General features: G+C 33.2%; 2 protein-coding genes across 5 annotated transcripts in view; one reads left to right on the top strand and one right to left on the bottom strand.

The window, feature by feature from the left end:
- LOC134267814 (GATOR1 complex protein DEPDC5-like) overlaps window positions 1–10109 on the bottom strand; it is a 35909-nt gene extending 25800 nt beyond the window's left edge. For all 4 annotated transcript variants that reach the window (XM_062750021.1, XM_062750022.1, XM_062750024.1 and 1 more), the window contains exons 1-17: window positions 10027–10109; window positions 9774–9861; window positions 9314–9363; window positions 9051–9136; window positions 8773–8906; window positions 8431–8500; window positions 8153–8296; window positions 7035–7104; window positions 6726–6798; window positions 6377–6564; window positions 6035–6169; window positions 5676–5737; window positions 5513–5586; window positions 5334–5412; window positions 4125–4155; window positions 3756–3882; window positions 2373–2593 (exon numbers count right to left, since the gene is read on the bottom strand). In XM_062750021.1, coding sequence (XP_062606005.1) covers window positions 2373–2593; window positions 3756–3882; window positions 4125–4155; window positions 5334–5412; window positions 5513–5586; window positions 5676–5737; window positions 6035–6169; window positions 6377–6564; window positions 6726–6798; window positions 7035–7104; window positions 8153–8296; window positions 8431–8500; window positions 8773–8906; window positions 9051–9136; window positions 9314–9363; window positions 9774–9861; window positions 10027–10087 — 1693 coding nt within the window. In that variant the 5' untranslated portion in view covers window positions 10088–10109. The remainder of the gene's footprint in view (window positions 1–2372; window positions 2594–3755; window positions 3883–4124; window positions 4156–5333; window positions 5413–5512; window positions 5587–5675; window positions 5738–6034; window positions 6170–6376; window positions 6565–6725; window positions 6799–7034; window positions 7105–8152; window positions 8297–8430; window positions 8501–8772; window positions 8907–9050; window positions 9137–9313; window positions 9364–9773; window positions 9862–10026) is intronic.
- Window positions 10110–10155: 46 nt separating this feature from the next.
- LOC134267817 (large ribosomal subunit protein uL16m-like) lies at window positions 10156–14644 on the top strand. The gene is made up of 4 exons (XM_062750028.1): window positions 10156–10264; window positions 11571–11630; window positions 12387–12553; window positions 14007–14644. Exons 1-4 carry the CDS (start codon window positions 10207–10209, stop codon window positions 14460–14462), a joined length of 741 nt encoding a protein of 246 aa, XP_062606012.1. The 5' UTR covers window positions 10156–10206; the 3' UTR covers window positions 14463–14644.
- The last annotated feature ends 1033 nt before the right edge of the window (window positions 14645–15677 follow it).

Below are 15677 nucleotides of genomic sequence, written 5' to 3'. Positions count from 1 at the left end.
TACAACCATGACTCTACTGTTACAAGTACGATCGACTTACGATAGGGTGCGGTAAACAAATGGAGGAAATGGATAAATACAGTAATTAAGAGCCATTCTCTGTAATGATCTGAAATTTTATATAGGAGCTGTGGCACGCATAGTCTCAGAATTTCTCCAAACTCTCTATGATAAAATTCATTGATACCCTAAACTGAAATCAGGCAAAAATTGGTTGCTATGTTTTATAGTTACCATGGCAACATGTCTTAAAGTTCGAAAAATGGCATTTTTTAACATGTTTAGAGCCCCATAGTTAACATTTGCGGCAAAGCAACAGTTGGCAATGACTGTTTCCAAAAATTGAAGGTCAGATAAATGCATGATAAACATGTTTGGTAAATCAACTATTACATACGTTACTATGGTAACAAAGTATTCAAGAGTCAAAAAAATATTTATTGAATTTTATAAAGTCATACACGTAAAAATAAAAAGCAATTATAGGATGAAATGTGACTAAATAATAGAAAAAAGAGCCTTGAAACATATACCAAGAACAAAATATGATATTTCATTTTGGTTGGCAATGGTTGCCAAGGTTTTTATACCACAGAGAGCCTTCAAAGTAACACTCTGTATGTTTAAATCTGATCCTATCTTTTAAAAAAGCACATTTCCTCATAACTAATGATCAATTTTTAAAGATATTGGGTGTGCTCCTATTTTTCCCATTTGAGAAAATTCAGATTAGATTCTTTAAATAGAGCGTTGCTATGGAAATAAGCAGAAAATATATGCTTAAAAACCTGAAAAATATTTTCTTTCCTTGGACTACCCTTAAATGTAGATTCCCAAAACTTTTATGATTGATATTTATTAACAGCTAACCTGCCTTTTAATTTTGACTATCATCATATCTCTAAGTGGATGCAAGAAGTTGGCACACAGGGTTTAATATTGATATAAAGTTCACAAAATCGAACATTTTCCCTTCTTGGTAACCATAGCAACAGTGTTGTTTTCTTCATCAAATTTTTATCAATATATGATATTCAACTTCAAATCTAACAGATAAGTACTATTCAAGCTAAGTCCTTTAATTTGTTTCTTGATTAAACAGCAATTTAATTCTTAATGCAGCGAAAAATAATTCACTTTTAAGCACTGGTACTTTGTTGCCATGGTAACACTGCAAAGTAGCAATTATACCCAATTTTTCTTAAGGTTTTGGTGTTACAAGGTCCTAAGGATGCATATTTGCCAGTCTTGAATTTTCATGTTTTTCCCCAAGACAGTAGCATTAACCCAATCTTAGTTACTGATTTTGCATGGTTACACTGTGTTACCATGGCAACCATAAAAGTTATTTATAGAATAATATTGCTTATACTTATATACTTAAGGTCAAACATTTTCATTGTTTTTCTTAAGTCGTTGATTGAGTTTGAGCATGTAACACCTACCATTAGTGAATACGGAGTGTTTTTCAGCATATTTTCTAAACAGTTTCTTTACAGTATAAGTGACATCAAGGTGTCATGTTTTTGTTAGAATGGTTTGTTTGCTTTTTCTAGTTTTTATTAAGCCACTGTCAAGATTTAAAATGACTGAAAATCTCGATTTTTCAAACTTTTCCAGCTGTTGCCATAGCAACCGAGACACATAGCAACGAAATCTTGTTTGATATTTGTTTCTGGTGTCAAGTACTAAGCATGGGTGAAGTTTCATCAAAATCAGTGACCATGCGTGGCAACGAAGTTTAAGTGGTTACAGAGAATTGCTATTAATACTGGTCAATATCATTGGATGTTCGGATAAAATTGGATAGAATGTAAAAGTAAAGCTAAGATAAAGAAATTCAATCTTTAGAGTCTTGTAGTATTCATGTTAATTTGTAATTATTTTACCGTCTTTAAGATTGTTTGTATTACAGTAATCAGTTGCAAAACGTTTTTCTTGCATAAAAATTGAACATAATATCGTTGTTTTGTAGTAGAATTAATTGAAGATACAATTGATTTAATTTTATATTCAAGCTATTATTCATTGTGAACGTTTTATAAGAAATTGGTTTACAGCTGTTGCTATTTTCTATTGCGGATGCATCCACTGATACATTCGGTCGGGTAAATCTGACCGATCACTAGATGAGGATTGAGCTTCGCTGGACGCCATAAAAAAGTAATGATTGTAGTTGTAAAAGAACTGCTTATAAATAAAATCTTTAATTTCCTTCTAAATCCTCCACAATTTGTGGCATTCAGAATGCACTTAACATAAGTGAAACAGAATTAAATTTGATGCTTTTCGAGTATTGTAAAAGGTACATTTACAAGAATAATCCCTTTTTTAAGCAAAACATTTAATCAACAAAGGAACACATTACATACTGATGATGGGGTAACACCCAACAGAGGAGGATAGATCCTCGGTGCTGCTGGAGCGAGCCAGGGAGGGGATGTTGATGGCGGGGGATCCCCTCCTCTCCCCCTTCTCCACCATCACACTAGGGTAGTCATCAGACACATTACGTTTACGAGGCTTTTTTATCTGTTTGGCCTCGGCCAGTGTCTGGGGCTGTCTTCTTGAATGGTAGGGACTCTTTAATGACCTAGTGCAGAAAAAGACTGATAGGTAGAAAATCTATCAAGACTTACAATAACCTGTGCCGAAAATACTACTACAAGGGGTGATCAAAATGTTCGTGAACTAATTGAATAACTTTCAAAAGAGATATGATAAAGGGTTTCAGTGTTGAAAATTTTTCAAAGTAGTTTTCTCCGATTTTAATGTGCATCTGCAACCGTTATGCCCATGCGCAGATCACGAGATATAGGAGGTCACGTGACATGTTCCTTAGCGTTCTGTCACAGAAGCTTCAAGATTTTTCCGACTCTTAAATTTCTTACCATGCAAGATATTTTTTACAACAAAAACATTCCATTTGTCAGAAATGGCCAAATCCCAGCAATAGTATGGGTGGATAATATCCTTTTCCAGATTGAGCATGGTGACCATCAAAACCCAAGTCCCCTGTCTTTGGAGCGTCGTTTATTCAATGTGGATAAAGTATTGGTGCCTTCTTTTTATTATATCTGATATGTTTAAAGTCTAAAGTAAACAGTATTTTAGGGATTTAATAACTATATTATTGTTAAGAATTTCAAATATTTTTTCAAACTGTAAGTTGACGATCTTTCATATCAAATTGCTTTACAAAGGACACATCTCTTCCCAAGCTTGGTTTCACTGGGCGACAGAACAAACATCACTTTTTAACATCACCCTTCCTTCACTTAAACAATCAATCCAATTAATGACTTCACTTCTGGCAAGTCTTTTGTCTTCATAAACCTTGTACAAACTATTATAAGCTTCTGCAAAGACATTTCCAAGATATACGTTTAACTTTACAGCCATTCGTTTCTCGAATACAACCGAGTCAACCATTTTTTGTCACAAGTGACCTATATATTGACATTATTTCCACATTGTGATGTCATAAACATGAGGCAAAACATTCCCTTACATATGCTATTTATAGAACATGTGTATGTCTCCATGTGTGCCAAATTTCATTCTGATCTGAATTGTGGTTTTGTAAATATAGACTGAGATAGTTCACGAACTTTTTGATCACCCCTCGTATGTTATGTTTTGAAGCATTTTTTCTGCACTTTTTATGCTATAAAAGTACACAGTAAATAATGAGGAGATTTTAAGAGATATTTTACAAATATGTGAAGATTATTCTAAAATTCAGTGTGCTTTACCCAAATCTAGTTGAATTTGGTGTGGGGAGTTTCCAGATTTGGGCGTCATACTCATCATAATCTACAAATGGAAAATTCCTGGAATCTTCGTCCTCTGTCTGATTGTTTTGGGGGCGGGCAATTAGTTCTGGGGAGGACAAAAGAATAATAAAGCATGTATAAATGTGGCATACATAATACATATGTACCATTAAACTTTGCATTAATGTTTACTTTACTTTTGCCACAGTTTTATCTATAAATACAGAAAAAGGTGCCAAACAAATAATTTTAATTAGTAAAAACATTTTACATTACAAAAAAAGAATTGTCCATCATAATTATGTTCATTATTTTTTTTTAGGTACACATTTAAGATTATTTGCTCACTTCTTTCGCTAGGTCTTCTCTGATCTTCATACTTTAAGTAAAAAAAAAGTAAAATATATCCATTTGGAAAATACATGTAACAAGTTTACATACATTCATCTTACAATCAAGTTAACATAAGTTTGTAACTTCAAATTACTTGATATACAAGGGGTGATCAAAAAGTTTGCGAACTAATTGAATAACTTCCATAAAAGAAACAATATTTGGTTTCAGTTTCATTATATTTTAAATTAGTCCAATCAGATTTTAATGCACATCTGTACCGTTCTGCTCATGCGCGAATCACGTGATAAAGGCGGTCACATGACCCCCTCCATAGCGTTCTGTCACAAAAGCTGAAAGATTTTTTCTGAGTTTTATATTTCTTTCTATATAAGTTACTTTTTATAACAAGAACAGTTCTTTTGTCAGAAATGGTCAAATCTCGGCAACGGCATGGGTGGATAAGAATATCCTTTCCAAAAATAAGCATGGCGACCATGAAAACCTAAATCTCTGTCTCGGGAGAGACGTTTATCAAGGTGGATAGAGAAAGGGTGCCTCCTTTTTATCATATCTAATATGTTTAAAATCTAAAGTAAACAATATCTTAGGTATTTAATAATTATATCATTGTTGAAATATTCAACTATTTCAAAGTGTAAATTGGAGGTCTTTGATAGCACATTTCTTAATTAAAAACACATCTCTTTTCAAACTTGCTTTTACTGGGCAACATAACAAGTATCATTTTTAACCATCTGCCTTCCTTCCTTTAAACGATCATTCCAATCACTGATTAAATTTTTAGGAAATTATTTGTCTTAATAAACTGTATACAAATCATTATATGCTACTACAAAGGGATTTCTAAGATATACCATAAATTTTACAGTCATTTGTTGAATTAGTATGACTGAAACAACCATTTTTCGCCACAAGTGACCTACATAGTAACGTCATTTTCACACTGTGACATCACAAACAAGGAGCAAAACTTTATTCAGCATATGCTATTTATAGAACTTGTGTATGGCTATCTGTGTACCAAATTTTTTTCTAATCTGAATTGTGGTTTTGTAGATATAGAGATAGTTCGCGAACTTTTTGATCACCCCTTGTACAATATTAACTGTATGTATAATTCCAATAGATTTCATTTGTTTAGAATATGACACAATTTTCTTTACGTTCTCTCTAGTCTTTATCTCTGTCTATAACACTTACAAATTCTGGGGGTGGTTTAATTCTTGGGATGAAGGATCCTTGTAAACGTGCTTTTATCTGACTTTTGGAGATGTAAAAACTGAAATTATCACAAACAAAATATACAAGAGCTATGGGAAAACCTTTTTCAGATGTAAACATAAATACAATCAGATTTAAACAACACTAAGTGTTGTTACCTGTGATTCATCCAGTGTGGTATGTTGTAATCGTCTCCCACCTCTAACGATGTCTTGGCATGCTTGTTATGAAACTGTACAGAGAAGAAAGATTCAGATACATAGATCTTTTAAATATCTTATGAAAATTACATGTAGATTATCTATACTAGTAACAACTTACCTTAAATAGTGGAGCAGCATGAAGGGGTTGTTCGCCCATACACACCAGGTCACTCCCCACCCCTGTATATAACAATATAAAGTCAAATCCAGATATGACTTCTCTTTTGCATGCACATGTATATGCAACTCCCTTGGAATAAATATAAATTGGTTTTCTTTGAAGAGTATAGAGAATATAAGCTTTTGAATTTGGCAAAAACTGGGAGTTCAAACTTTGCTGTTGAATATGTGGGAATAATACCAGATGAGTGTGTACATGTATGATTGCACCATATTTCAGACAGGACACAAATCATTTATACAAATCACAAGGACCTCTTTTTAAACTGGTTAACTGACTTTTAACAAAAACCTTACCACAGTCGATGGTTCTTTGCTTGGTGATGTTGGCTAGTTCCCTGTCCACCTCAAACACCCCAGCTCCAGGGGTGATCACCACGGCAACCTTACCTGTCCTATCAAAGTTTCTGTCAATGTAGTAGCCCTCAAACACTGCAAAGTTACAAAGGTGCAGGTATTAGAATTAAAATTAAAAATTCATTTATGCAGAGACCATATCAATGCAAGAAAAAGTTTTGCTATAAGCAATGAACCATAATCTAATAATCATCAATTACATGTATTTTAAATTCATAATTTCAGGATCCAGTTGTATCAATATCAACGACTGCAATAACATTTATTCAAAGATAAACCTACAGTTAAGAGACATGTTGAGTGTCTCCAGGAAGTTGCCCTGAGCTGCTGTGGAGTTGTAGGCTGTCGGTACTTTTTGTCCTCTCTGTTTATGGTAGTTCAGAATCTTCTCCTTATAGGAGTTACACAGTTTACGTAGCAGCATCATAGTGGATGTCCAGTCGTCATATCTCTCATTCTGTACTACAATCCTTTACACAGAAAAATATTCTCAATATTCAAAATTCATTACCAGATTAGATTGAAAATGAAATTGTGATACATTGTACATGTACAACATATTTTCAAATCATACTACATGTACTTGATATGAATGACTGTTAGTGTGGGACAACTTTTATTCTGAACTTACCTGTAAAAGTCCTGGTAATATCTCCCCTTGTAATCACACACAATACAGTCTCTCATATATTCTGGGAAGTCGTCTATATTCAGAAAGAAATTTAGTTAACAAATAATTTGTTCCTCATGCCATAATATATATAACAAAGTATTACATCAAAATATAATAATTTTACCATACTACACAATGTTATGTTGTCATACTGTAACATGAAGCAAATTAATAGAAATATCTTCAGATGCCTAGGAAATTATTTACATGAACATGCACAGCAATATTCATTCTTGTCATTTGTTGATAAAAAATCAAATATTTTACCTAAAGACTGAGCTTTATAAAATGTTCTTGAAAACAAAACAATTGTCACATCATGAAGACAGTTCTGCTCCTGTTGAGGGGTAAAACAAAATATTTCAAAGTCCTGTACACATCAAGGTTTGATTAACATCTATAACACATAGTAGTATACTTTTTTATAATTAATATTTATACAAAATTTTATTCATCAAACAAGAGGCCCATGGGCCACTTCGCTCACCTGAGCATAGTGGCTGGGAAAGGAATAAATGGGTTCATTATTGAAAAGTTTAAATCCAAAAGCAGTCCCATGACCAACCATGGCTTTGCTATTCTTGAGAAGATGATTTTGTAAAGAATTTTCCTATATACTTGGATTGGCCATTTTGGCCCCGCCCTACCCCGGGGGGTCATGATTTGAACAAACTTGAATCTACACTACCTGAGGATGCTTCCATATAAATATAAGCAATTATGGCTTTGTGATTCTCGAGAGGAAGATTTTTAAAGAATTTTCCTATATATTTCAATGTAAATTGTTGGTCGGCCATTGTGGCCCCGCCCTACCCCCGGGGGTCATGATTTGAACAAACTTGAATCTATACTACCTGAGGATGCTCTCATATAAATATGAGCAATTGTGGCTTTGCTATTCCTGAGAAGAAGATTATTAAAGAATTTTCCTATATATTTCTATGTAAAACTTTGATCGGCCATTTTGGCCCCGCCCTGATTTGAACAAATTTGAATCTACACTACCTGAGGATGTTTCCCCATAAGTTTCATCTTTCCTGGCACAGCGGTTCTTGAGAAGAAGATTTTTAAACCATGCCACCAAATTTTCACTAATTCCCAATTATCTCCCCTTGAATGAGGGCGTGGCCCTTCATTTGAACAAACTTGAATCCCCTTTACCCAAGGATGCTTTGTGGCAAGTTTGGTTGAAATTGGCCCAATGGTTCTTGAGCAGAAGTCGAAAATGTGAAAAGTTTACAGACAGACAGACGGACAGATGGACGCCGGACAAAATGTGATCAGAAAAGCTCACTTGAGCCTTCGGCTCAGGTGAGCTAAAAATTGAATGGGATTGAGCATCAGGCAAAGCCTATTTTAGCCCTCTCCCTAGTAGTATACTTTACCTTCCATTTGGCAAACAAGTCAGTAAGGAAGCCATTGAGAGCTTTCTCAAAGTAAAGATCTTCTCCGAGTATGTCAAAGTCCCACATCTCACTGCTCATCTGGATAAAGATCTGTACTACAGCTGTCGAGGATCGGTACACAATCTGAAGAACCAATGAAAGAAACAGTGAAACAGTGTACAGTACAAACATAGATCTTCAAAGTATGGCAACATGGTCTCTCCCATGATCTTATAATCTAGCTTTTAAATCTAATACATTTGTAGTAAGTACCGTACCCTAGTGTCCTCTGTGATTGTTCCACACATGACCCTCTCTCCTTTAGACCACATCTCCATGACCTGAGGTCTTAAAAGAAAGAACCAAAGCTTTAGTACACCGCTTCTCTATTTACATTTCTTATTATTTTCAGATATCTTCTAAAGTACAATATTTTTATGATAAGCAGTTCTTATCATTTTCGTGTATTGAAATTTTAACTCTTAAATACAAGTTTTTATGATAAAAAGCTTCAGTCACTTGATTTAAATACAAACCTTAAACATACCCTCATCTTATTTTTTTTCAAAGACAGTGTGAAAAAGCTAGCTCTGTTGAAAACAAGTCTGGGTACATTTTACCTCATTTCAGCATGCTCTATCTTTTTGTTGAGATAGACACAGCTGTTGATGATTCCATTCCTCAGCCTCCAGAAATCACTGCGACTAAAGTACTGATCCTTAAACAGCATCTCAACCAGGTCCAGAGCCACACTCTAAAAAGATGCATTACACATTCAGCTTAAATTAAATAAGTAGCACAGTGTATGTACCAAGTTTCACTAACAAATATCATGAAGTAGTATTTTGGGTTAATTTTTTTCAACAACTTTTATGATTTAAATAATATTTTGCAGTACCTTTGGGTCAACTTTGTTAACAATGACATCTTTGTATGCTCTAAGCTGGAATGTTGAAGCAATGTTTTGTGCAATGCTTACAGTTCCTATAAGGAAATATAAATTCTGTTGTAGTACATTTACATTTTGAAAGTTTATTGTTAACCAAAAAATATAAGTGTTTATCCTTTTGGAGTTATTAATTTGGCCAATTCTTGTATCTTATTTAGGAATGTGTAGCTTTGATTATTTTGTCACTATATAAATCATTCTATAATAATTACCTTTGGGTTGAAATTCATCCGATAGAGATGCAACTTGCAAAAGGAGGCGACTTAAAAAAAAAAACAAATTTAATAAATATAGGCAGGTTTATGGCATTTAATCTCTACTAGATTTTATCAAGCAAAATGTTAGCCTGGAGGGTGTTTATGAACTGCTTAGAAAGTTTTTATTAAAAAAAAAATCTGATGCAGTTTTGCTTGTCATTATTTCAGTGCATATTGACAAATGACCCTTGGCCATTGAATCACAGTCTGACACAATCTTCTGTCTTGACTAAATGACTCCAATTTCAATGTTGGTGCTCATCAAAATCCACTGCAAACATTTACTGATAAGGAAACTTTTACATGCATGCAGTGGAATGGCAATGTCCAGATGTAAAAATCTGTGAACTTATCACCATACCTCTACAATGATTTTAATTTTCAAAACAATATTAAAATGAAAAAAAAGGCAAACCTTTCCTCATCCTCAGGATGATAGATTTCAACTACATCACCAATTGCTACATCTGGCACATCTTTCTGATTGATCAAGATTTCTTCATCTAAAATATGCAGACTTTTATTTACACATATAAAATTCATCCAATGTTTTCTTTATCGAATACATTTTGATTACGTGTTCGCTTCTGTCATGGTGCATCATTTTTATAGTCAAATTTTGAGATATAAATAAAAATTATTTATGTATAAGTTAAAATCAATCCTACTGATATTGCTATTTTCGCTGTAATTTCTCTTATGAACTCTCAAATTCAACGTTTTGGCCATTGCTTCTCCATTGCAAGTTTCATATTCAACGTTGTACAGACGCTTTCGTTTCATAGCCAATAAACCTCATTCATATAAAGCGCTAACAAGATTCAGACTCTTGTGAAAACTCGAAAGTCATGCGGAAAGCATCATTTATTTCAAATACTTCTTGGATGATCAAATCCTTATCACGACGTAAGTATAGTTATCCAGAATACAAACATTAATATATAGATTAAGTTTTCTTGACTTATAAAGGAACACAGATGTGATAATATTCACAAGACAATTTAGTGAATTTTTAACTCGAGGAAATTCGGGTTTTCATAGGATATATAGGAAAAATTAATAAAAAAAATCTTCTCAATAAAAAGAAAACCATGAAACCTCATATTGATAAGGATGTGTCCCCAGGTAGTATGAAATCCAATTTGTTCAAATCATGACTCAGAGGTAAGATTAATCTTTAAAAATCTTCTCAAGTTGAGCAAAGCCTTCAGCCCCGAGACATCAGAGGGCTAAAATAGGTAGTTGTAGAACTGTAGCATTATAGTTTTATATATTAGTCTTTGACCATAATGCTACCGATCCCGTAATGCAAAAAAGGTGCAATTTATGCCGCAAGATTATCTGCGCATTGTTGAGGAGAATTTCTCCACTTTCCAGCATTGGTCAATCTAGCTGCAGAACTGTAGCATTATGGTTTTATATATTAGTCTTTGACCATAACGCTACAGATTCCGTAATGCAAAAAATGTGCAATTTATGTGCAAGATTTTTTGTGCACTGTTTGGGAGAATTTCTGCAATTTCCAACATTGGTAAATCTTTTACCTTTCCCTCCATAATTCTAGACACATTGTAAAATAAATCTGTATATTTTGTACACCTCCCAACCCTTCATCTCTACAAGCGATAAACTCGCTTATATTAGAATTTTCTGCAATTCCTTAGAGAATTCAAATCAAGCTATTTTATCACCTGTACGAGGCAACATATTTATAAAGGTTGAGAGGAGGATAAAATATACAAATTAGTTTAAGAATAAGTCTGGAATTAGGGGGTGAAAGGTAGATAATTTACCAAAAGTGGAGAAATTCTTCCAAACAGTGCGCAAAAATCTTGCACAGTAAATTGCACATTTTTTGCATTATGGGATCTATAGCGTTATGGTGAAAGACAAATATATAAAACCATAACGCTACAGTTCTGCAGCTATGGTCAATCAACTACGTTTTACTCCCTAATTCTAAATGCATACTTTTATCAACCTGTATAATAAAGTTACCAACTTGCATAATAAATCATATAATAAATTATAAAGTTTTATATATAAAAAAAATGTTGTAGATGCACTCAGTAGCTATGTATTATTGGATTATCTCTCACATTTGTCTTAATTTCTGAAGTTAAAATATGCTTTTTCATATTAAAGAATATTATTGTCTTTAAAACCTTCCTTGAATTATAAATATAAATTGTAATATATTTTTTATTTTCAGCACAAAATTATGTTCAAAGTGCAAGCTATATGAAGATAAAAACACTTCCAAATTATGATGGTGAGTAGTTTTTCATCTTTGTCATGTTTAAGGAAAAATCTGGATCAATTTACTACTTTATTGTAATTATTTATTGTTAAGGAATCTGGATCTATCACTTTTGCATCTAGATTTGTCAGATGGATTTGGAAAACCCTGCAAATATGAACAGGGATTTTCCATCCATTTTGGAAATGGTACCCAGGCCCTTACCATTGGGAATTAAATGGCATTTTATAACTTTTTGGGAAATTTTATAGCAAGATATCTTTCAAGAAATAAACACTTATGATGCATAAAATTGATATTTACTTCATTATTCAGAACTATAATTCAGAGAAAAGATCCATTATTATACAGTTTTAGCCAAATTTCTAAACATTTTGTTCATTTAGAGTTTAAACCTAACCATGTTTGTTTGACAAGAATTTTTCAAAAATTGAACACATGCTGTTCATTTTTTGGGAAAAATGGAGTGATTTTGCAATTGGGAATGGGGCCCATATTCAGCCCTTCACGGGGCAGTGGAAAATCCCTGATGAAACATTAATTTAATTAATAAAGAGAAGCAATTATACTCACAGACAATCAGAAAATAAAGTATGATTAGGGTAATAAGTTAATCATAACCATAACCCTATAAGGAGCTTTCATAAGGGTTAGGGGCACTTGAAAGAGAGAATATGGTAATTATATTTAATAAATTAATTTCCATCAAATATTGTACATTCCAAATAAGATACATTTACTGTATTACTGTTTTTTTTTGTTGCTCAGATATTGAATTTCCTGAGAGAAAGAAATTGCGATTAATTGATAAGACCCCTCAACCTGTTAAGAATACTAACAGTCACGTAGCAGTACAGCAGAGAAGCGAGGCCAAATACAGCAGAGGACCAGATGTGATCAACAATAGGCTGATATATGGGCAGTATGGAGTACAGGTAACTGATATATGGGCAATATGAAGTACAGCTATAAGTATCTGATATATGGGCAAATGGAGTACAGGTAACAGATATAAGAGCAACATGGAATTAACAGGTAACTGATATAATGGACAATAAGGAGTACAGGTAACTGATATAATGGACAATAAGGAGTACAGGTAACTGATATAATGGACAATAAGGAGTACAGGTAACTGATTCATGGGCAATAAGGAATACAGGTAACTGATATATTGACAGTATGATATAGTGGTAACTGAAATAGTACAGGTAATTGATAATTTGGAAATACGGAGTACAGGTAACAGATATGTGGGCAATATGGAGTACAGGTAACAGATATGTGGGCAATATGGAGTACTGGTAACTGTTTTGTTAAGAATACAGAATACAGATTACTGATATATGGGCAATACGGAGTAGGGGTAACTGATATATGGATAATATTGAACAAAGATATGTGTAACAAAAAAGTGGACAAAATGAAGGATAGGTAGCTAATGCATTTAAGAGGCTCTTTCAGAATACAAGTTACAGTTTTTGAGGCAGTTTAGAAAAGAAATTACTGACCGACATTTTGATGTCTATACATTTTTTTAAATTGACAAATGCTATAAATCTTGCCTATCCATTAACGATATCAAATAGCATTGTTGTTGGTATTATCCTGCACTTATTTTTTAAAGGCTCTGGATGGGGGACATGGATTAACAGCCAAGCATTTTGATATGTGGGCAACATCAATGCTAAACTTACAAATGACATGTTTGCCGAATGGCGTGTGGAACCGCCATGGAAACCAGTGTCGAAAAAAGGACAAGGAAAGCGTATGGGGAAGGGGAAAAGCCCCATTACACATTACGTAACCCCTGTCAAGGCAGACTGTATTATCATGGAAATTGGTAAAAATGTGTTAAGACACAGTATATAAAATGATTACTGATATATGCAAATCAGTGTCCATTTGTAAGCAAGATATATGTGAGTGAAGAAATTGTGTAACAAAAAAGTGGACAAGAGAACTGGATAAAGATAGGTAATGCATTTAAAGGCTCTTTGCTAGACAAGTTAATTTTTGAGGCAGTTTAGAAAAGAAATTACTGACCGACATTTTAATATTTTTTGGTAAATACAGGTAGAATCATTTAATCCTCCAAAGGATCTATACTTTTGTTTCCTCTGTTAAACTTTACAGATATGTGAAAGCTGTTTTTTCTGAATTATTTAAACAAATAAAATAACATTAAAAAAAGTTGTTTTTTTTTGCAATGAAAAATTCAGGATACCATAATAAAAATTAATACATGTAAAACGTGTTTGGTTGATTTGTTTAATGAGGTCCACTGTATACATTTTTTAAAATTGACAAATGCTATAAATCTTGCCTATCCATTAACGATATCAAATAGCATTGTTGTTGATATTATCCTGCACTTATTTTTTAAAGGCTCTGGATGGGGGACTATTAACAGCCAAGCATTTTGATTCCTGGCGACTCTACATCAATGCTAAACTTACAAATGACATGTTTGCCGAATGGCGTGTGGAACCGCCATGGAAACCAGTGTCGAAAAAAGGACAAGGAAAGCGTATGGGGAAAGGGAAAAGCCCCATTACACATTATGTAACCCCTGTCAAGGCAGACTGTATTATCATGGAAATCGGAGGAAAAATTGAATTAAGACAAGTATATAAAATGCTTCGCCATATTGCAAATCAGTGTCCATTTGAAGCAAGAATTGTGAGTGAAGGAATTCTTAAGAAAGAAGAAGAGCAAGAGAACTGGATCAAAGATAATAATCTAAACCCATTTTCCTATGAGTACTGTGCTAGAAACAATTTCCTGGGAATCAGGAAGGACCTCAGTCCATATGATTTAATATTTTTTGGTAAATACAGGTAGAATCATTTAATCCTCCAAAGGATCTATACAGTTTTGTTTCCCCTCTGTTGAAACTTTACAGAGGAAAGCTCTTTTTTTTACTCTTGTATGTAAATAAATATGTAACATGCTTGGTGGAAAAGTTGTTTTGTTTTTTTTGCTGTTCAGGTACCATAATAAAAATTAATACATGTAAAACTTCATGCAGGTGTTTGTTTGATTTGTTTAATGAGGAATATGTTACAAAGAAAGATGTAAACACTATATTTATAATTACCATACTAAATACTTCTAAAGTAAAATATTTAATCTGAATATCATTATTGTTATATTTATTGAAAAAAGAAACCACTCCCTTAGGCCAAAATAAAAAATAGCTTTGTTTCCCCTAATGCGACCAACCCAATTAAATAGCACCGATTGAAAAGATTTTTTAAATAAGATGATTCAAATATTTTTTTATATTTTTAACCAAGTTTTATAAAATACAATTTCATCGAAATCAGTTTTTATAAGAACGGCCGACATTGTTCTACTGAGATTTTCAAGCATTTGTTGGAAACAAAATGGCGCCTAGATGTGATTACAGAGAATGTACTCTTGAAACAATTGGATAATAAAATTCATCATGACTAATTAAGAGTGTTTCGGACGTGTCTTGGCGTCTCCATGTGAGTGAATAAATTTTCGAAAAGGACGTTAAACAACAAACAAACGAAACAATTTAGGGTACGTAATACATGGTAAGGCCCACCTCATGAGCAGGTGAGGGGCCTAGGCTACCTAGTAAACACATCATTCAATTTCACTGCATTTTATTTAATTTGAGATTTAATCTAATAACCGCCATTATGGAACCATAGAAGTTGTTGTAAATATGTCTGCATATTCATCCTGATAAATCTATATATATTGTCAGTATGTGCTTTCTTATTTTTCTGTAATTATGGGTTAAACTTCGTGACTATGACACTGTATATAGCATTTTTATCATTTGTAGATTTGTAGATTCGGTTTATTTTCAAGTAAATATTGTTTACATGCTCTTTCCAAATAGTTTTGAAATCATGATTCAGCTTCCTGAGGCGTCCAGTGGTATTTTTCTTTAATTAGGCCCTTGAAGATTGGTTGGGTTTTTTTTGCTTTAAATCCCTTCGAGATTTTGAACGACATTTGAACATTTCCCCATTGCTCCAAATTTAGACGTACATAGCACTTTTTTGCCATTAAGCAGTG

The sequence above is a fragment of the Saccostrea cucullata genome, unplaced genomic scaffold (assembly GCF_032062105.1).
Source record: "Saccostrea cucullata isolate Sc308-1 unplaced genomic scaffold, CSIRO_AGI_Scuc_v1 ctg948, whole genome shotgun sequence".
Lineage (NCBI taxonomy): Eukaryota > Metazoa > Mollusca > Bivalvia > Ostreida > Ostreidae > Saccostrea > Saccostrea cuccullata.
Note: the sequence above shows the minus strand (reverse complement) of the source record. Positions and strands in the feature narration are given on the sequence as shown.

What these genes read in the sequence shown, in the direction of transcription:
- LOC134267817 (XM_062750028.1), top strand. Translation starts at nt 10,207, where the DNA reads ATGCGGAAAGCATCATTTATTTCAAATACTTCTTGGATGATCAAATCC. An exon ending in GATCAAATCCTTATCACGAC is followed by an intron (nt 10,265 to 11,570) that starts GTAAGTATAGTT and finishes TTTTATTTTCAG; the next exon opens with CACAAAATTATGTTCAAAGT. An exon ending in AACACTTCCAAATTATGATG is followed by an intron (nt 11,631 to 12,386) that starts GTGAGTAGTTTT and finishes TTTGTTGCTCAG; the next exon opens with ATATTGAATTTCCTGAGAGA.